Source organism: Oryctolagus cuniculus, chromosome 5 (genome assembly GCF_964237555.1).
Source record: "Oryctolagus cuniculus chromosome 5, mOryCun1.1, whole genome shotgun sequence".
In the NCBI taxonomy this organism is placed as follows: Eukaryota; Metazoa; Chordata; class Mammalia; order Lagomorpha; family Leporidae; genus Oryctolagus; species Oryctolagus cuniculus.
In genome coordinates, this window is record NC_091436.1 from 137,829,535 (window position 1) to 137,851,615 (window position 22,081).

The 22,081-nt window shown below is 39.7% G+C and overlaps 1 protein-coding gene across 37 annotated transcripts in view; it reads left to right on the forward strand.

Moving 5' to 3' along the window:
* TSBP1 (testis expressed basic protein 1) overlaps window positions 1–22,081 on the forward strand; it is a 122,231-nt gene that overhangs the window by 30,455 nt on the left and 69,695 nt on the right. For 34 of the 37 annotated variants that reach the window (XM_070074716.1, XM_070074729.1, XM_070074720.1 and 31 more), the window contains 7 exons: window positions 758–778; window positions 1,362–1,385; window positions 14,580–14,600; window positions 15,214–15,228; window positions 16,833–16,856; window positions 17,309–17,329; window positions 18,939–18,959. In XM_070074716.1, coding sequence (XP_069930817.1) covers window positions 758–778; window positions 1,362–1,385; window positions 14,580–14,600; window positions 15,214–15,228; window positions 16,833–16,856; window positions 17,309–17,329; window positions 18,939–18,959 — 147 coding nt within the window. The remainder of the gene's footprint in view (window positions 1–757; window positions 779–1,361; window positions 1,386–14,579; window positions 14,601–15,213; window positions 15,229–16,832; window positions 16,857–17,308; window positions 17,330–18,938; window positions 18,960–22,081) is intronic. The other 3 variants (XM_070074718.1, XM_070074725.1, XM_070074752.1) reach the window with 1 other exon arrangement.

The window sequence follows — 22,081 nt, forward strand, 5'->3', positions numbered from 1 at the left end:
AACAAAAATAAAATGTAATAAATTATAAAATCAAAAAGCATGATTTGTAGTTTCTCTATATTCATTTGATAGAATGAATGAGTCCTATATCCTGCTGCACCACAATGCTGGCCCCAGGAATATCTTCTTAATAGGTATTTATAGGTCTCCCAGTTCAGATGCAATCTACAAATCAAAGCCCATTCTTACATAAACAATGCTGCCAAGTAATATAGTTGGCTTTCAATCTTTATCAGATTGCCAGGGGATCACAGCTGGAAAATCAACCTAACAGTCAGACCTCATTAAAAACAGGGTTTTGTTAATCCTCTGCTGACAGATTATAAAGCTAATCAAAACAGCAGTCACCCAATAAGTTAGAAGCGGTGATAAAGAGGGGCTGAGTCCTTACCGCCTATACTAAAGCCTACCTCTGGAACAGAAAGATTTTAGTGCAAGTATTATCCCTGAGAAAGCATGATCTTCTATTTTTACTGACAGGAAGGGAAAGTACAAAGTTTTCACTTTAATATTGCTTCAGTTGACATGGATCATACAATAATCCTCACTTCAGGCTGAAGTATTTCTTTTATGGTATAAAATATGTATTTTATGCCATACTTAACACAGCTGGGTTAGTTCTCCATAATAATCTCAAACCTGGTATCACTTCTGCCCTAGTCTACTTCCCAAAGGCCTACCCTTAGAATAAACATAATATGCAATATATTCTTCAGATGAAAGCCCTACTAACATGCCAATTTGAATTCCTTTATAGTGCAAACTCCAGGACCTATTGGTAAGTTGCCAGTATCTACTCATCTCTAGTGGCTTCGTATTATGTATTAACGACTTTGGCTCGAACTGATTTGTTTCAGGGTTAAAGATACAGTCACATTTCTCAAACTCTGAACAATCAATCATATTTTAGAAAACAGAAATTCCACTGCTCTAAAGTGCATACTAGGCAGTTTAACTTTTTAAAATATTAATGATTCAAAGCAAGAATGTCACAGAAAGAATCAGAAGGATTTAAGAAATGAGCAAGAAGAAAAAATAGGGATGGCTGAAGGAGATAAATATGAGTGCTATGAAGGAAAAAGCATTGACTAAGATGAGTAAAGGAGTAAAATTAAGAACTTCACCTGTAATGAAAAGCAATAATGAGGTAGTTATCCTTCCAACTAAAACATGGATGCAATCTCCTAGAGGAAGATCTGGTTCTTATGGAGAGGCTATAATATAGAAACAATACAATTAAAAAAGTTAATCTTGAATATTCAGGTTTAGTAATTTTTGTGTAAATAATTTTCACAACTTTACTTTGAAAAGCATCATATGTGTTTTTATATTCAACCACAATAATTTGTTTCTATTTTTAGTACAATATACTGGATCCAGTAGTGGTAAGTCCCATAAATCCTCCCTTGTGTTTCCTCATCTTCTTCAGTGTCTACAAGGTCCATTCCCCATCCTACCTGTGTCTATTTGTGGTAAGAACAGCAGTTAAAGACGTGTTTCCATGTGTCCCCCTTTCCACCTGCTGAGTTCTCCAGAAATTTTTAAGAAAAAAACTAATGATGGTCTCTATAACAAATCTAGAAAATTCTCTAAATAGAGAAGGAATAATAATGCATTTTTCTAGTTCTTGACTGCTTTGTACTTTATAAAAGGCTTACCCAGAGATAGTTGAGACAATGTAGAGAAAATGAGAAAGCAGTTAATGTGATGCCTCTGGCTTTGGTATTTTTGTTCAAGATTACTTTGGCTATTCAAGAGTTCTTATAATGTCATAGACATGTGGGGATTTTTTCTAGTTTTTGTGAAGAATCTCATAGTATTTTGTTGAAGACTGCACTGAATCTGTAAATCACTTTGAATAATATGAACATTTAATAATATTAATTCTTCCAATTCATAAACATGGGTGATTCTTCTATTCTTTTTTGTGTCATTGGTTCAGAAGTTTTTTTTTTTTTTTTTTTTTTGAGAGTGGACAGAGAGAGAGACAGAGAGAAAGGTCTTCCTTTTGCCATTGGTTCACCCTCCAATGGTCGCCGTAGCCAGCGCATTGCAGCAGGCACATTGTGCTGATCCAAAGGCAGGAGCCAGGTGCTTATCCTGGTCTCCCATGCGGGTGCAGGGCCCAAGCACTTGGGCCATCCTCCACTGCACTCCCTGGCCACAGCAGAGAGCTGGCCTGGAAGAGGGGCAACTGGGACAGAATCTGGCACCCCGACCGGAACTAGAACCCGGTGTGCAGGTGCCGCAGGCTGAGGATTAGCTTATTGAGCCACGGTGCCAGCCCAGAAGTTATTTCTTTTGTTTTGTTTTTGTTTTTTTTTAACTTTTCTTTAATGAATATAAATTTCCAAAGTACGACTTATGGATTACAATGGCTTCCCCCCCATACCGTCCCTCCCACCCACAACCCTCCCCTTTCCCACTCCCTCTCCCCTTCCATTCACATCAAGATTCATTTTCGATTATCTTAATATACAGAAGATCAGCTTAGTATACATTAAGTATGGATTTCAACAGTTTGCTCCCACACAGAAACATAAAGTGAAAAATAATAGATGATTTTTTTTAAATGATGATGAAATCAGAGCAGACCTATTGTCATGTTTAATCCCAGTGAGAGTCAAGTTGGGAGTTGATAATTTCTTTTTTTTTTTTTTTTACAGAGGATCAGTTTAGTATGCATTAAGTAAGGATTTCAACAGTTTGCACCCCATAGAAACACAAAGTGAAATATATTGTTTGAGTACTCGTTATAGCATTAAATCTCAATGTACAGCACATTAAGGATAGAGATCCTACATGAGGAGTAAGTGCACAGTGACTACTGTTGTTGACTTTACCAATTGACACTCCTGTCTATGGCATCAGTAATCTCCCTATGCACCAGTCATGAGTTTCCAAGGCTATGGAAGCCCTCTGAGTTCTCCGACTCTTCTCTTGTTTAGACAAGGTCATAGTCAAAGTGGAGGTTCTCTCCTCCCTTCAGAGAAAGGTACCTCCTTCTTTGATGGCCTGTTCTTTCCACTGGGATCTCACTCACAGAGATCTTTTGCCAGAGTGTCTTGGCTTTCCATGCCTGAAATACTCTCATGGGCTTTTCAGCCAGATCCGAATGCCTTTAGGGCTGATTCTGAGGACAGAGTGCTATTTAGGACATCTGCCATTCTATGAGTCTGCTGAGTATCTCACTTCCCATGTTGGATCACTCTCCCCTTTATTTACTCCATCGGTTAGCGTTAGCAGGTACTAGACTTGTCTATGTGTTCCCTTTGACTCCCAGTCCCTCCACCATGACCAACTGTGAACTGAAATTGATCACCTGGAACAGTGAGATGGCATTGGTACATGCCACCTCGATGGGATTGAATTGGAATCCCCTGGTATGCTTCCAACTCCACCACTTGGGGCAAGTCAGCCTGAGCATGTCCCAAATTATACATCTCTTCCCTCTCTTATTCCCACTCCCATGTTCAACAGGGATCACATTTCAGTTAATTTTCAACACTTAAGAATAACTGTGCATCAATTACAGAACTAAACCAGTCATATTAAGTAGAACAGATAAAAAAACTACTAAGAGGGATAATGTATTAAGTTGTTCATTAACAGTCAGGGCTATGCTGATCAAGCCACCGTTTCCCATAGTGTCCACCTCACTTCAACAGGTTTCCTTTTTGGTGTTCAGTCAGTTGTCACCGATCAAGGAGAACGTATGGTATTTGTCCCTTTGGGACTGGCTTATTTCACTCAGCATGATGTGTTCCAGATTCCTCCATTTTGTTACAAATGATTGGATTTCGTTGTTTCTTACTGCGGTATAGTATTCTAAAGAGTACATATCCCATAATTTCTTTATCCAGTCTATCGTTGATGGGCATTTAGGTTGGTTCCAGGTCTTGGCTATTGTGAATTGAGCTGCAATAAACATTAGGGTGCAGACCGCTTTTTTGTTTGCCAATTTAAATTCCTTTGGGTAAATTCCAAGGAGTGGGATGGCTGGGTCGAACGGTAGGGTTATCTTCAGGTTTCTGAGGAATCTCCAGACTGACTTCCATAGTGGCTTGACCAGTTTGCATTCCCACCAACAGTGGGTTAGTGTCCCTTTTTCCCCACATCCTCGCCAGCATCTGTTGTTGGTAGATTTCTGCATGTGAGCCATTCTAACCGGGGTGAGGTGAAACCTCATTGTGCTTTTGATTTGCATTTCCCTGATTGCTAATGACCTTGAACATTTTTTCATGTGCCTGTTGGCCATTTGGATTTCCTCTTTTGAAAAATGTCTATTGAGGTCCTTGGCCCATCTCTTAAGTGGGTTGTTGGTTTTGTTTTTGTGGAGTTTATTGATCTCTATCTAGATTCTGGTTATTAACCCTTTATCTGTTGTTGCATAGTTTGCAAATATTTTTTCCCATTCTGTCGGTTGTCTCTTCACTCTCCTGACTGTTTCTTTTGCAGTACAGAAACTTCTCAATTTGATGCAATCCCAATAGTTGATTTTGGCTTTGACTGCCTATGCCTCCCGGGTCTTTTCCAGAAATTTTTTGCCTGTGCCAATATCTTGAAGGGTTTCTCCAATGTTCTCTAGTAACTTGATGGTGTCAGGTCGTAGATTTAGGTCTTTTATCCATGTTGAGTGGATTTTTGTGTAAGGTGTAAGGTAGGGGTCTTGCTTCATGATTCTGCACGTGGAAATCCAGTTTTCCCAGCACCATTTATTGAATAGACTGTCCTTGCTCCAGGAATTGGTTTTAGATCCTTGATCAAATCTAAGTTGGCTGTAGATGTTTGGGTTAATTTCTGGTGTTTCAATTCTGTTCCATTGGTCTATCCATCTGTTTCTGTACCAGTACCATGCTGTTTTGATTACAACTGCCCTGTAGTATGTCCTGAAATCTGGTATTGTGATGCCTCCGGCTTTGTTTTTGTTGTACAAGATTGCTTTAGCTATTCGAGGTCTCTTGTGCCTCCATATAAATTTCAGCACCATTTTTTCCAGATCTGAGAAGAAGGTCTTCGGTATCTTGATTGGTATTGCATTGAATCTATAAATTGCTTTTGGGAGAATGGACATTTTGATGATATTGATTCTTCCAATCCATGAGCATGGAAGATTTTTCCATTTCTTGGTATCCTCTTCTATTTCTTTCTTTAAGGTTTTGTAATTCTCATCATAGAGATCTTTAACGTCCTTGGTTAAGTTTATTCCAAGGTATTTGATTGTTTTTGTAGCTATTGTGAATGGGATTGATCTTAGAAGTTCTTCCTCAGCCATGGCATTGTCTGTGTATACAAAGGCTGTTGATTTTTGTGCATTGATTTTATACCCTGCTACTTTGCCAAACTCTTCTATGAGTTCCAATAGTCTCTTAGTAGAGTTCTTTGGTTCCCCTAAATACAGAATCATGTCATCTGCAAAGAGGGATAGTTTGAGTTCTTCCTTCCCAATTTGTATCCCTTTAATTTTTTTTTCTTGCCTGATAGCTCTGGCTAGAACCTCCAGAACTATATTGAATAGCAGTGGTGAGAGTGGGCATCCCTGTCTGGTACCAGATCTCAGTGGAAATGCTTCCAACTTTTCCCCATTCAATAGGATGTTGGCTGTGGGTTTTTCATAGATTGCTTTGATTGTATTGAGGAATGTTCCTTCCAAACCCAGTTTGCTTAGAGTTTTCATCATGAACGGATGTTGTATTTTATCAAATGCTTTCTCGGCATCTATTGAGATAATCATATGGTTTTTCTTCTGCAGTCTGTTAATGTGGTGTATCACATTGATTGTCTTGCGCACATTAAACCATCCCTGCATACCAGGGATAAATCCCACTTGGTCTGGGTGGATGATCTTTCTGATGTGTTGTTGCATTCTATTGGCGAGAATTTTATTGAGGATTTTTGCATCTATGTTCATCAGGGATATTGGTCTGTAATTCTCTTTCAGTGCTGCATCTTTCTCTGGCTTAGGAATTAAGGTGATGCTGGCTTCATAGAAAGAATTTGGGAGGATTCCCTCTTCTTCGATTGTTCTGAATAGTTTGAGAAGAATTGGAGTTAGTTCTTCTTTAAACGTCTGGTAGAATTCAGCAGTGAATCCATCTGGTCCTGGGCTTTTCTTTGTTGGGAGGGCCTTTATTACTGTTTCAATTTCTGTCTCAGTTATGGGTCTGTTTAGGTTTTTGATGTCTTCCTGGTTCAATTTAGGCAGGTTGCATGTGTCCAGGAATCTATCCATTTCTGATAGGTTTCCCTGTTTGCTGGCATACAAGTCCTTGTAGTAATTTCTGATGATTCTTTTTATTTCTGTGGTGTCTGTTGTTACATTTCCTTTTTCATCTCTGATTTTATTGATTTGGGTCTTTTCTCTTCTTTTTTTAGTTAGTTGGGCCAATGGGGTGTCAATTTTGTTTATTTTTTCAAAAAACCAGCTCTTCGTTTGGCTGATTTTTTGTAATGTTTTTCTTGATTCAATCCTGTAGATTTCTTCTCTGATTTTAATTATTTCTCTTCTCCTACTAGATTTGGGTCTGGTTTGCTGTAGGTTTTCTAGATCCTTGAGGTGAATAGAAAGCTCATCTATTTGGTGCCTTTCCAATTTCTTGATGTAGGCACCTATTGATATAAACTTTCCTCTTAACACTGCTTTTGCTGCGTCCCATAAGTTTTGGTATGTTGTGCTGTTATCCTCATTTACTTCCAGAAAGTTTTTGATTTCTCTTTTGATTTCTTCTATGACCCATTGTTCATTCAGGAGCATGTTGTTCAATCTCCATGTGTTTGCGTATGCTCTAGGGATTCCTCAGTTGCTAATTTGCAACTTCATTCCTTTATGGTCTGAGAAGCTGCATGGTATGATTCTAATTCTTTTGAATTTGCTGAGACTTGCTTTATGGCCTAGTATGTGGTCAATCCTAGAGAAGGTTCCATGTACTGCTGAGAAGAATGTAAAATCTTTAGCTGTAGATTGAAAGTTCTGTGTATATCTGTTAGATCCATTTGGGCTATAGTGTCGTTTAAATCTACTGTATCCTTGTTGATCTTCTGACCGGATGATCTGTCTATTTCTGAGAGTGGAGTATTGAAGTCCCCCAGTACTACTGTATTGGGGTCTAAGTCTCCCTTTAAGTCCCTTAACAAATCTTTTAGATAAACCGGTGCCCTGTAGTTAGGTGCATATACATTGATAATTGTTATATCTTCCTGTTGAATTGATCCCTTAATCATGATATAGTGCCCCTCTTTGTCTCTCTGAACAGTTTTTGTGGTAAAGTTTATGTTGTCCGATATTAAGATGGCTACGCCCGCTCTTTTTTCATTTCTGTTGGCATGGTATATCTTTTTCCAGCCTTTCACTTTCATTCTTATGGATCTTTGTTGGAAAGATGTGTTTCTTGTAAGCAGCAAATAGATGGGTTTTGTTCCTTAACCCAATCAGCCAATTGGTGTCTTTTAACTGGACAGTTCAGGCCATTCACGTTCAATGTGACTAATGATAAGTGGTAACTTTGCCCTGCCATTTGCCAAAGATAAATTCTAATATATGCTTTGAATTCCCTGTGATCTTTTGCTGTGAGATTTCCTTCCTTGGTTTCCTTCCTTTACCTTCTTTCATATTGATGACCGTGTTTCTGTGTTTCTGTGTGTAACACATCTTTAAGCATCTTTTGCAGGGCTGGACGAGTGGCAACAAATTCTTTCAATTTCTGTTTGCTATGAAAAGTCTTTATTTCACCTTCATTCACAAATGATAGCTTTGCAGGATATAATATTCTGGGCTGGCAGTTGTTCTCTCTTAGTACCTGGGCTATATCTCGCCATTCCCTCCTAGCTTGTAGAGTTTCTGATGAGAAGTCAGCTGTGAGTCTGATTGGAGATCCTCTGAGAGTAATCTGACGTTTCTCTCTTGCACATTTTAGGATCTTTTCTTTATGTTTCACTGTGGAGAGTTTAATTACAACGTGTCGTGATGAGGATCTCTTTTGGTCATGTTTATTAGGGGTTCTGTGAGCTTCCTGTACTTGGACTTCTCTGTCCTTCTCCAAACCTGGGAAATTTTCTGCTAATATCTCACTAAAAAGGCCTTCTAATCCTTTCTTCCTCTCCATGCCTTCAGGAACTCCTAGAACCCGAATGTTGGGTTTTTTAATAGTATCCTGAAGATTCCCAACAATATGTTTTAGATTTCCAATTTGCTCTTCTTTTCTTTGGTCTGACTGTATCCTTTCCTGTTCTCTGTCTTCTAAGTCCGATATTCTCTCTTCTGCTTCACCCATTCTGTTTGTAAGGCTCTCTATTGTGTTTTTCATTTGATCTATTGAATTCTTCACTTCAGTCACTATCACAGTTTCCTGTTGTACTAGTTGTTTCGTTTCATTTTGATTCCTCCTTAATATTTCATTTTCACGAGAGAGATTTTCTATCTTGTCCATTAAGGATTTGTGTAGTTCCAGAATTTGTTTTTGAGAACTTCTTAATGTTCTTATCAATTTTTTGAGATCTGCTTCTTGCATTTCTTCTATGTCATCATCTTCATAATCTTGAATTGGGGTGTCTTTTTCATTTGAGGGCGTCATGGTGACTTCCTTGTTTTTATTACCTCGGTTTTTGTGTTTGTTACTTGCCATATTGGAGATATTTGGTTTCTTCACTGTGGTGCTTTTTCTTGTTATACTATGACTCTACATTAAGTGGACTATCTGTTTTTGATGGAGCCTTAGGGCTTGAGATGGGTGTGGCCTGAGAGCTCTGTTTGGTGTGCCAAAGGTGATACTCCCAGGTTAGGCGTGGTAAATCTCTCTCTCTCTCTTTCTTTTTTTTTTTTTTTGATTCAAAAGGGAAGTAATTCCACACAGCTGAACGAAGTTGGAGGTAGTTAGCAGGCAAATGATATACCCACAGGAGCCAGAGATCGGAAGCTCTTTCCCAAGGACCACACAGGGAATCTGTTCAGCCCTCAGAGTGGGCTCAAATTCTCCTTCAGTCTCCCACTGGGTTGCCAAAGTTACAGAATTGTAGCGTCTCTGGAGAGTGCTCACGTGAATTCCGTGAGTTCTCTCCCCCACCGTCTCTTTTTTCACAGTCTCAGTTCAGTAGCACCACAAATTTACTAGGTCCTAATCTCCTGTTATTTCGCCCCACCCAGAGTCAGGTTTTTCTGCTAGGCTCAGGGCCGGTGCAGACCTGAGGTCGCTCTGCTTATGACGTATGTCCAAGATGGCGCCTGCTCTTTGTCTTGCTCGCCCTTGAGAGGTGAGCAGAGAGAGAGAAACCCGTGTCCGTACTAGTCACCCCTTTTTTTTTCTCTCTCTCTCTCTCTTCCAGTTAGCCTTGTGAACTTCCCCCCCCGGGGGTCATTCCCTCTAGTCTCCTCTCTCCGCTTGCCTGCCAGTGTCTCGGGCTATTGAGGTTCGGCTCACCTCGTGTTCCAGCGCTGCTGTGTTGAGTCTGCTGCTGGTGTCCTGAACTGTGGGCTCCCACGCACTCCACGCAGGTCCGCTGTGAGTCACGCGTTCCGGAAGAGTTTCTTCTGCTGTTTCCTCCCCTACTCTTCCTTGAACCTGCAGTATCTCCACTTTTATTAAACTATCTCTCCCCAGACTATCAGTGTGCTCCCTTCCTATTCCGCCATCTTGCCGGAATCCATTTCTTTTGTTTTATCTTTTGTCTTTTGTCTAATTGAAATATGTCATAAGATCTGTGTTAAAGTTCAGATAATATTTATTATAATTAATCTAGCCTTACTGAGGCTTTCAACTCTAATTTTTGTTATCTTTTTACTAAATTCCTTATTCATATAATGCATTTTCCTAATTTAATTAAACTATTTGCAGTCTGTGGATCTCTTTGAGTATCCTTATAATCATTCCTTTGAATTCTCTGTCAAATATCCTACCTCCATTTTTTTGGAGTCTGTTACTAAAGCATTATTGTGTACTGCCTTCTTTTTTTTAAAGATTTTATTTATTTATTTGAGAGGCATAGTTACAGACAGTGAGAGAGACAGAGAGAAAGGTCTTCTGTCTGTTGGTTTGCTCCCCAAATGGCCGGAGCTATGCTGATCTGAAGCCAGGAGCCAGATGCTTCTTCCCAGTCTCCCCTGTGGGTGCAGGGGCCCAAGGACTTGGGCCATCTTCTACTGCTTACCCAGGCCACAGCAGAGAGCTGCATTGGAAGAGGAACAGCCAGGACTAGAACTGGCACCCATATGGGATGCCGGCGCCACAGGCAGAGGATTAACCTACTGCGCCAAGGTACCAGCCCCCTGTGTATTGCCTTTTTATTATATACTTCTTGTTTTATTTCACTGATAGCTGTGCATAGGGCCAGCATTGTGACATACTGGGTTAAGCCACAACCTGCAGTGCTGGCATCCCATATGGGCAGCAGTTTGAGCCCCAGATGCCCCACTTCCAATCCAGCTCCCTGATAATGCACCTGGGAATGGCATAGAGGACATCCCAAGTGTTGAGCCCCTGTTCCCACGCTGGAGACCCAGAAAAGCTCCTGGCTCCTGAATCCTGGCTTCAGCCTGGCCTAGCTTCAGCCATTGCAGCTATTTGGGGAGTGAAACAGCAGATGGAAGACCTCTCTCTCTCACTCACTCTCTCTTTCTCTCTCTCTCTAACTCTGCCTTTTGAATAAATAAAAAAAATCTTTAAAAAAAACAATATTTGTGCCTCTAGCTGATAGAGATCAGTTGTCTCTATCATTTGTAAAGGGTGGATTTGTGGTAAAAGGCTTTTTCCTCCAAAGATATGTCTTCAAATATTGTTTTGGTAGACCACTTTGGCTCTACTTCCAGTAGTATTGTCTCCTCATGTCTTCTACTACTGTATTCAATGACAGCACTAGTGGGAGTCTGGGCAAGCTGTTCAGTCTCAGTAAGAGTGTGTAGTTCCCAGTAGTGACCTCCAGGTTGGGGCTGTGATCATTGAAATACCAGCCCTCATTCCACTGTTGCTGGGTTCCCAGTAGCAAAATACAGCAGAGACAAATGGCTCTCCATGGTGCTAGAAGGAATTGTTCCAAAGGTGCAGTAGTACTAGCCTGAATTCCACTGAGGGCGTGTATGACCCATAATTCCCTAGGGAGACATAGAGTCACAAAGGATGGACTGCCAGTTCACAGGAGCAAGCACACCAAGTCTAAGGTTCCCAGAGAAGAGACTTCCTGCTGTGGTGAACCAGCTGTCCTCAGTATTGCAGGGCACTGCTAGGGCTAGTGTTGAGGTCACAGTTGCACTGTTGGATCTTGCTGAGTTTGTAGGGTTGCAATACTTATTTCAATATATCAGGATGTCTATGCGGTCACAGGGTTTGGGATATGCCAGGGTCTCTGTACCTAAGGTAGTGTGGACTCTAATAGTGGCCCCTTTCTCAAGATTATGTCATACTGCCACAACCTACACTTCAGATTTTAGGGGAGACAATCTGAGTTCCTTCTATGAAGCAAAGCTCAGGTAGCTCCCATTACTGGGCTTCAAGCTTGCAACTACTACACATCCCACATGTACCTGAAACTATCAGCATCTAGCATCCCTGGAGATGGAATCTGCTCCTTATCTTCTCCCCTGCCAATGGATTCCTCTGCCTGTGGAGTTAAGGTTGTAGTTGCAGGTGTATCTTGTTCCTCTCTTTATGCTGCCAGCCAAGGTTACTGTGTTCCACATGATTCCTTTGCTGAGTTCCAGTGTTCTCCCTCAGGCACTATTCTTGAAAAGCAGTTATTTACTCAGTATTTTGGTTTTTCTCTGCGGAGGATTAGGCTAGTGTTGGACACCTCTATTCATCTGTCTTGGAGTCTCAGTAGTTGTAAATTTTAAAAGTAGAGAACTTCCACTCTGACTATGACCTTGCCTAAATATGATCAGAGTCGGTGAACTCAAAAGACCTCCATAGCCTTGGCAACTCATGACAAGAGCCTAGGGTGATTACTGATGCCATAAACAAGAGTGTCAATTTGTTAAGTCAACAACAGAAGTCACGTGCACTTACTCCTCATGTAGGATCTCTGTCCTCAATGTGCTGTACATTGTGATTTAATGCTATAACTAGTACTCAAACAGTATTTTTCACTTTGTGTTTCTATGTGGGTGCAAACTGTTGAAATCTTTACTTAATATATGCTAAACTGATCTTCTGTATATAAAGAGAATCGAAAATGAATCTTGATGTGAATGGAAGGGGAGAAGGAGTGGGAAAGGGGAGGGTTGCAGGTGGGAGGGAAGTTATGGGGGGGAGCCACTGTAATCCATAAGCTGTACTTTGGAAATTTATATTCAGTAAATAAAAGTTAAAAAAAAATAAAATGATGGACATACATTATAAAAAAGTAGGTGTAAATGAGAGGAAAGATAACAAAAATTAAGTAAATTGAGGTATTAATCTACTGATGCATAAAGGCATGAACAATACAGGAAAAGATGTGGTTTGTCCCTGATATCATGGAGTATACAATCCTACAAGATATCTTAGAAATTAAATTCAAAAAATGGAAAGGGTGGGCAACCACCCACACAATCATACCATGACCACTAAAACTACAAGTTTCTTGTTCTAGATGCTGGTTCTATCTATAGTTCTTATATATGCATAAAAGACATCACTTATTTGCTATTCACTTAAATTAATGCTACCTCTCCAATATTCTTAATTATCTACAAGACCTACAGCCTTGGAAGTTCTCACAATTCCTGTAGAGAGAAAATACAAGCCAGCCTGTGTCAGCGGATCTCACTGGAGCAAAGGATGCAACTACCTGACACAGAGTTCCCTAGTAGCCCACATGCTAGAAAACTTATATGAGTATATAAAATCGTTGCTCTTACATTCTCCCCACTTGTCTCTCTCTCCCCATGTGTAAACACTTTAAAAATAATAATGTATAAATTAAAATTATTAATACTTGTTTTCCTTTCTAGTTTATTCCTAAATTACAAGTGACTTGGATAAAGTTCAAAATGCACTGACTAATATTAAAATAACTATAACAAGAACTAGTGGCTCCCAAAAAGGATTGAGAAGAAAACTTTTCAGATCAATTAAAAGATTAGGTAGGAAAGAGAGATTAAATAAAATGAAAAAGATGAAAGTATTTAGAAGTACAAGTTTAAGATATTATGACTCTGGAAGTGGTATGGAAATGACGAATGAAGCCTTACTTTATCATTTTATAGCCACTCTCTTGCCACTGATCAGCACCAAGCCTAAAACCACATAACACAAAGGTGGGCAACTTGAAGCCAGACACTGACTGAAAACTAAGCTAATATGCAGGATTTAGAACTCCCTGATTCCTCTCTGAAGTTACTCTTAAAAGGCCTCTCTTGGAGAGGGAGGAGATCTATAGTTCGGCATACACTCCCTCGGACTTACCCATAAGGGTAAAGCTCAAAACTTGCCATGGGACTCCAAATCCCATTAAGTCGGCAGGTACGAATGCTATCTTACTAGTTAAAGTAATCAGTTCAAGTTCATAGCTGATCATGAAGAGAGATTGTCAGAGGGATCACATAAATAAGACCAAGTGTCTGCTAATAATAATTGATAGAATTAAAAAGGAGAGAATGATCCAACATGGGAAGCATGCCACACAGCAGACTCATAGAATGAACAATGCCCTAAACAACACTCTGGCCTCAGAATCAGCCCTTAAAACATTCAAATCTGGATAAAAAGCCCATGAGAGCATTTCAGGCATGGAAAGCCAAGACACTGTGGCAAAAAATGACCTGCATGAAAGATCTCTTTTAGTGATTTCCTAGTGGAAAGAAGGGACCATCAAAGAAGGAGGTTCCTTTCTCTGAAGGGAGGAGATAACTTCCACTTTGATTATGGCCTTGTCTAAATAAGATCAGAGTTAGTGAACTCAAGAGGCTTCCATAGCCTTGGCAGTTCATGACAAGAGCCTCAGGTGATTACTGATGTCATGAATAAGAGTGTCAATTGTTAAATCAACAGGAGTCACTGTGCACTTGCTCCTCTTGTAGGATCTATGTTCTTAATGTGTTTTACTATGAGAATTAACAGTAAAACTAGTCTTCAAACAGTACTTTATACTTGGTGTCTTTGTGGGTGCAAACTGTTGAAATCTTTACTCAGTATAGAGATCTTCTGTATATAGATAATTAAAATGAATCTTAATGAAGAATGGGATGGGAGAAGGAGTAGAAGATGGGATGGTTTCTGGGTAGGGGGGTGGTTATAGGGGGAAGAAATGCTACAATCCAAAAGTTGTACTTTTGAAATTTATATTTATTAAATAAAAGTTTTCTATAAAAAAAGAAAAAGCTGAACTGTTTCCTTCCATGTTAAAAAGTCTTCGGTTAAATTGCAGGGTTATTTTTCTGCCCTTTGGGAACTGAAGTAAAGAAAAGGCAGGGCAACATGCAGAGATCTTCAAAAAGTACAGGGGAAATATATATTATGAAGATAATTTTACATGGATTTCAAAAATTTTTTGCACTGAAATAAACTTACATTTTAATTACATTTAAAAAATAAGGCCTCTCTTGGGAAAACTGATTTTTCTCTTATTCTAAACATGCTGATTTTTCCCTTTTCTTCCCTTTCATTTTTCACCAGCTGAACCTTCAGAAATGAACAGTAAGTTCCATGCCTGTTCTCATTTGATAGCTGCCTTTGGCTTCCTACAAGGATCCTTTCCCTTCACTTGCATCCCTCTTGTGGGTATAAAAACACATGTTCCTCCATCTCTTTATCTTAACCCACTATCTAGTTGCTGTCTCGCCCCCTACAGAAATGAATGAATTGAAAATACAAACCACACTGATCAAAAAAGTATGGTAATCAAAGGAAGCTATCCAAAGTGTATAGTCATCTGTCAACAAGGGAGGGATAATGTTTTATCAGTAACTGAAAGCCTGCACAGGATAACAGCAATAGAAGAATAAAGGTTAAAGCAGCACTTTATTTAAAGAATTTAAAATTAAAGACATTTCCAATCCCACGCAGGATTTCAGGCAGTTTTAGCAGTTACTGAAAAAAAAAAAAAAAGAAAAGACAGTCATCTCCCTTTCCTGCAGCCTCCCAGACTGAGCAGGAGATAGATGGCCCTAGGTATAATGGCAAGTTTTCTGTGCTCTTCCATTGAGGAGAATGGTCATTCCATGGGCATTTCTGAGACTCTCAGAATAAAAGAAAAATTATGTCCTCTTTCACCAGCCTCTCCATACTAATTTTTCTGTTTGTTTTTCAGCTGCAGGATCCACTTGTAAGTTTGACTGTCACCTTCATTATGGAAATCCTTTGTCTCTGGCAGCAGTTAATGATCTTAATCGAAAATGTATCCACCCTTGTTAGGATAAACTAGCTTAAACGTCCAATTTCCTTCACCCCTTATTTTTCCATTACCCAGAAATCCACTAGGTCGTTAATAAGTTTCTTGGACAATCACTGACTCACATAAAAGTTAAAGATCAGAGGAAAACAAAGTTTCTCCATAGCTCTAAAGACTGTCATTCAGGGACTTTCTATGTAGAAAAAAATAAGAGAATTATGAAGATTACATTTTTTGTTCTCCAACTGTCACATACACAGGAAATCAGTCAGTTGTTTACTTGCTTCTCTGCTGTGAATTTGCCAAAGTCTAGCAATGTATACTGTTACCAGTGTTTTAACACATGAACTTGAAATGCCTATTTTTCGAGCCTTTTTGCTTTTTCATTATCCAGAATTCTACCACTTTTCTAGAAATTTCAAATGCCTTTAATCAGAAAAATATTTCAAGCAATTATACAAAGTATCTTTAAAGAGTTAATGGGGAAAGTTCATGGAAAAACTATGCATGTATCACAATTTTTGTACTAAAATGAGCTTATGTTTTAATTCCACTTTCCACAAAACTTTTTGGTGTATCCTCATATTACCAGGAGATTTTATGATTAGTATAAAAATGAGTAGGATAAGAAACAAGGGGGTAATAGGAAATCTCCTTGTTGTGCTGTAAAATTATCTCCTCATTTAATCAATAAATCTGTGCTCATTTAATTCTCTTGCACAGGACTCATTTGGTCTCTACATGTCCAAAAGTCTTTATCTGGCCAGATTGAGATACAAAGGGCTTAAAGTACAACTTGACCTCTTGCTATCTCATTATTACCAAAACTTTTCTGGGATATTAATGATATACTGAAAGTCATAACTATGGATTTACAGAAATATGAAGAGCAGAGAAAAAATATATAGTCATAAAGCTATCAACAAGAAATTAACTAAAAACATATAGAAAATAAAAATTGGTAACAGAGAAAGGAGAGGATAAGGAGTTTTTTATAACCATTTTCAATTGGGTGCTATTTTTTCACATTTGAGTTCCGAGATACCTAAAGAAAAATTTCCTCACAATACAGAGATTTTAGAAGCTTGATATTGCTATTTTCTCAATGTCTTGCTTTTATATTACCCATTATTGTCTCAGCTTACTGTTAATGTTATGGAAAAATCAAACTTCACTCACTTATATAAAAAAGAATGGGGGAGTTAAAATTGAACAAAAAAGAAAGGAAAAGGAGATACCTTTTTCTGTTCTACTTTAATTTCATTTGCCTGGAATATCTTTTTCCTCTGGCAGAGCTGGGATGCTGAGCTTGAAAAGCATATTACTTTACCAACTTACCTTCCATTACCAAAATTCCAAGTTGTTATTAATGATTCTTTGGAAAATTCACACTCTACTGATTGACATTAAAAGTAAATAAATACCAATAGGGAAAGTTTTTCCTACTGTTAATGACCTTACAAAGAGAGAATTCTCTAAATAGAAGGGGAAAAAGCTGTGGGAGAAAAAAAGGTTGCTAAGATACATCTGTTTTTCAGCGGGTCCATCTCCAGCGCCCCATGGTAAGTTGAATTTGTCTGTCTACTGTTTTCTGTTGTTGCCATTTTCTACAAGGCCTGGGGACCTCTGTCCTGTCATTTCTAACTCTATGTGCAGAAACCTGAGATTCATGGCTTCCAGTTTCCTATGTCCTTGCACATCTAGCCTTTCCTGTAAGGGAAGCTTCCATTCACTTAATTTCTTCAATTTTAATTTGTACCTCCTATGTGCTTTAATTACATTATCTCATTTGATCCTAAAGAAAACCTATTAATCCCTTTAGTAAGGAATATGAAACTGAGATGAAATACATAGCCAAGAATACATAGTCATAGAACCATAATTTGAACGCACAACTGGTGTTACTAGTAAGCCTCTACATTACACAAATAGGCCTTCTTAGGAGGAAACTTATTCCTTTCCAACAAATCTCTGCCAAGGCCTAATTTGTTGTTTTATGTTTATGTTTGTTTAGGTATGCCTTTAGCACCCCTGAGTAAGTACTCATTTATTTCTCTGCTTTGGTTCTTTTTGGTCCCCTTTACTGAACTTTTGTTACATTTGAGTTTCTTTTTCTTCTGTTGCTTCCTTTTTATCCACCCTCCTTTATGTTACAGATAATTAAAGAAAATACTGATTAATGGGGCAAGTGTTTGACACAGTGTTTAAGACAATACTTAGGGTGTTCACATCCCATATCAGAGTGTCTGGGTTCAAATCCTAGCCCCTCTGCTTCCAATCTACCTATATGCTAATGTGCACCCTGGAAAGCAACAGATAATGAGCCGGCGCCGTGGCTCAATAGGCTAATCCTCCACCTTGCGGCGCCGGCACACCGGGTTCTAGTCCCGGTTGGGGCGCCGGATTCTGTCCCGGTTGCCCCTCTTCCAGGCCAGCTCTCTGCTATGGCCAGGGAGTGCAGTGGAGGATGGCCCAGGTGCTTGGGCCCTGCACCCCATGGGAGACCAGGAAAAGCACCTGGCTCCTGGCTCCTGCCAGGATCAGCGCGGTGCGCCGGCTGCAGCGGCGGCCATTGGAGGGTGAACCAGCGGCAAAGGAAGACCTTTCTCTCTCTGTCTCTCTCTCTCACTGTCCACTCTGCCTGTCAAAAAAAAAAAAAAAAAAAAAAAAAAAAAAAAATGTGGGTCCCTTCTATCCATATGGAAGACCAGGATTGAGTTCCAGACTCCTGGGTTCTGCCTGCCACAGTGTGTGTGTGTGTGTGTACACGCACATGCGCGTACATGTGTATGTGTGTATTTGCCTTTCAATAAAAGTGAAAAAAACAATAATTTTTTTAAAAAGAAAACATAGATTGAAAGAAATCAAAACTCAAGAATATTAGAGGGCAGAGTGGTGGCACTGTAGGCTAAGCTGATTCACAGCACCAGCATTTCATATGAACACTGGCTCAAGTCCCACCTGCCTATTTTGCTCCAGCTCCTTGCTCAAGTGACTGGGAAAGCAGCAGGTTTTCCAACTACTTGGGCCCATGTCACCCACAGAGGAGATCTGGGTAGAGTTCCAGACTCCTGATCTGCAAGGTCTAGCCCTGGCCTTTGCAGCCAATTCAGCCATTTGGAGAGTGAACAGCAGCTGGAAGATTTCACTGTTTGTGTGTGTGTGTGTGTGTGCGTGTGTGTTTCTCTTTGTATGTATTTCAAATAAATAAATAAATCTTTTTAAGGAATGTTATTAAATAATAGTGATAGGCGGAATTTTTGAGAGCAAGTGAGCAAGAGAGTGCATAATTATGTTTAAATGGAAAGAGACTGTGAGTGTTCCCTCCAAGATTGTAATGCTATTCAAAGGAGCCAGAAATATCTATTGATCTATAAGATTTTTAAGATTATTCCAAAAGTTGCTTAGGTCCAAGAAGAAAAGAGGTCATTTAAGGAAATCCTACTTTTGACTTCATCACTCCATCGCTGCTTAATCTTCGTTCTAAGTTTGCACTGCAACTATTCTATAATATTGTATGGGATGCTTCCTTCTTTTGCCTACTCATATCTTCCTCTCACATATACCAGTTAAATATATTAGATATTATCATGTGTTTTCTGTTTGAGAAAATTAAATGGATTTGTTTTTTCCTTATATTTTAGTGATTTCACAGAGAACAACAAGTAAGTTCTTTATTTCTCAGCTGTTCGTATGTGGAGATTTTTCTTAATTTTTGATTTTACTAAGTGCCCAAAAGATTGAGAACCTATATTTTCATATTTATATTTCCGCATTACCCTCCAGATTGACTGCAAGAAAAGTTTTAAAATTCATTCTGTAGAGTTTTCCATTTCTGAAGTAATGGATGCTAACAATGACTCAATATTTAATTCAGAGCAAGCACTAGAAATGGCAGTATTTAATATATTTACTAAGCAATATTTTTTTCATTCAAAAATATTTATTGGTAAGATGCTATGGGTGATACAAAGATGACAGACATAGATCCTGCCCATAAGGAGCTTACAGTCTAGTAGGGGAGATAGAACACATGTGGGATACATGGTCAGAGCTTATGTTTCCATAAGATGAATCTAGTATTGTATATATAAAGTAGTATGGAGTAAGAAGAGGTTAAGTGAAGCTGAGAGCCTACTGAAATTGCCTAGGTTAAGAGGAGGGATGGGAAGACTGTTGAGGTAGAATGGACAGGACTTAGCTGGGAGAGTGCATATGGGAGTCACAAAAAGGAAGCAGGTGACTTGGACTTGTAGCATGAGTGATGTTATGAACTCTTAAGAGTAATGAAGATACAAGTTTGAGAAAAGAAAAATCCCACAGAAAATAATGCAAAGTGCTTGGGACATACATAACAGCTGTAACAGTTTGTGTCCGCACACCAAGCAATCAGCTGATTGGAGATGAGATGCCTGAGTCTGGTTGGGAGAATTGACAGGGGGCTGGGTGCTCCTGACTATGAGAGCCTTGTGTGTTAGGACTGTGAAAACGCTGTGTCTGCGTATGAGGGCACAGGGTGTGACTGGGCCCTTGAGTAGTCACTGTGCTCAGCTCCACATGCTCAGGGCACCCAGAATTCCTAGTGAGGGTCATTGCTGTAGGATCCATGCTCACACCTAGGACTGCATGGATCCTTTGTGTGGTTCTTGTGGCAGTTTTGAACAAATATTATACCCACTGGGGCTAGTGACCAAGTATTGGTCTCCTTGGAAGAGAGGAAGTGAGCATGAGACTACACCAACAGAGCAGATTAATGAACCCCTCTGATTGAAAAAAAAAGAAGAAGAAGATATTTACCATGCCCAACTTCAGTGTCACTTTGGACACTCCCCTCACACTGGAGCACTGAACAGAGCTCCCTAGCTACACCCAGCACATGCCTCAAGATACTCACTGAGAGACAATGGGAGAGGGGCTGAAGATGGCAGTATAGCAGCAAGGTGTGCTGAGTCATGCAGAGAGAAATTGATGAATAGAGGGGACAGTCAGGCGACAGAACCATGAAAGGTTGGCGCAGAGTGACATGGGAGCACGCCAGAGAATGCATGCCCAGGTAAAGGTGCCCAGAACTGCAGAAAGAGAACGGAACAAAGAACCAGTGGGAGGATGACTGCTGCTGCCTCTAATGCCACTGCTGCCGCCACTGCCGCTGCCACCTCTGACCTACCCTGGGATGGGCAGGTGAGACACATGCATGGTTGAGTGGGGAAGGAAATCAAAACATAGTGAATAGCACCTGCAGGAAGAGGGTGTGATCCAGGGGGACGAACTGAGAGACTGAACATGCCACAATCCCTCAGTGTCTCCCTCCCACCCACCACAACCAGAGCTGCAGCAGGCAGAGAGCAGCCATCTTGTTTGCTTACTTTGGGTGTGAAAGAGAGCAAACTCTGCTTTTGCCTCCCAAACACGCGAACTTCAGTGGTGGGGACCACACCACCCAGGGAACAAGGACCACAGCAGTTTGGAGCAAATCCCCACTCTTCGTGCAGGGGACACAGTTACAGGGGGCTGAATAAAGGAGGCCCAAGCACTTTAGGGAAAACAAAGGAACAGGGAGACCAGCCCCAGGGGGCAGAGCTTGGTACCTCAAAGCCCCGGTACCAGCCTACTCAAGTTACCAGAAATCAACAAACACTAGAAGGAGGAGCTGCCTGCTTCTGCTGGCTATTGCTACAGACCCATAGCAGAGGGAAATCAACCTGAAAATTAAACCAAATAAAAATCTGAAGAACAAAGGAAAAATCCTGAATAAGAATACAGAAGAACCTATGAACTCACCAATGGAGTAGGCTAAACCGTCCATAATAGAGACTGAAGAAGAAGAATTTGAAGTCATGCCTGAAAAGGAATTCAGAAAATTAATAACAGATTACTTAGAAGTAATGAGAAACAGATTCAAGATTTGAATGAAAAGCATGCCCAAGGATTAGAGATCGTAAAGAGAAGCCAGAATGAAATACTGGAAATGAAAAACTCAATTGACCATATAAAAAACACTGTGGAATCCCTCAGAAATTGAACAGATGAAATAGAAGAGTGAATATCAGAACTTGAAGACAAACTTCCAAAAATAATACAGTCAGATCAAACACAGGAAGAAGAAATTAGAAAATCAAAAAATACAGTTGGAGACCTACAAGATTCAATCAAGCATTGTAATGTCCTGATAACAGGAGTCCCTGAAGGTGTGGAAAGAGAGAATAGATTGGAAAGCATTTTCAATGAAATAATATCAGAAAACTTCCAACATAGGCAAATTGAAAGAAACAACCAAATTCAACAAGTACACAGGAACCCCAACAAAATAGACCAGAAGAGAAATTCACTGCAACACATTGTGGCAACATTCAGCTCAGTGAAACACAAAGAACAAATCCTAAAATATGCCAGAGAGAAATGGCAAATCACATCCAGAGATAATTCAATCAGACTCACCCCAGACTTCTCACCACAAACACCACAGGCAAGGAGACAATGGCATGATATATTCCAAGTTTTAAAAGATAAACACTGCCAACCTAGAATACTGTACCCTGCAAAGCTGTCATTTATGAATTAAGGGGAAATAAAGATCTTCCACGACAGAAACTGAAAGAAATTGTATCCTTGCATCCAGCTCAACAACACTGGCTCAAAGACATGCTGCAACAGAAATACAGAAACACGAACTTCACTACAAAAAAGACTAAAGTAGAAAATGACCCAACTAAACTACAAACAAATCTCAAAATACATAAACAGCTCTTTTAAAGAAACCTGACTGGAAAAATACAGCATTTAACAA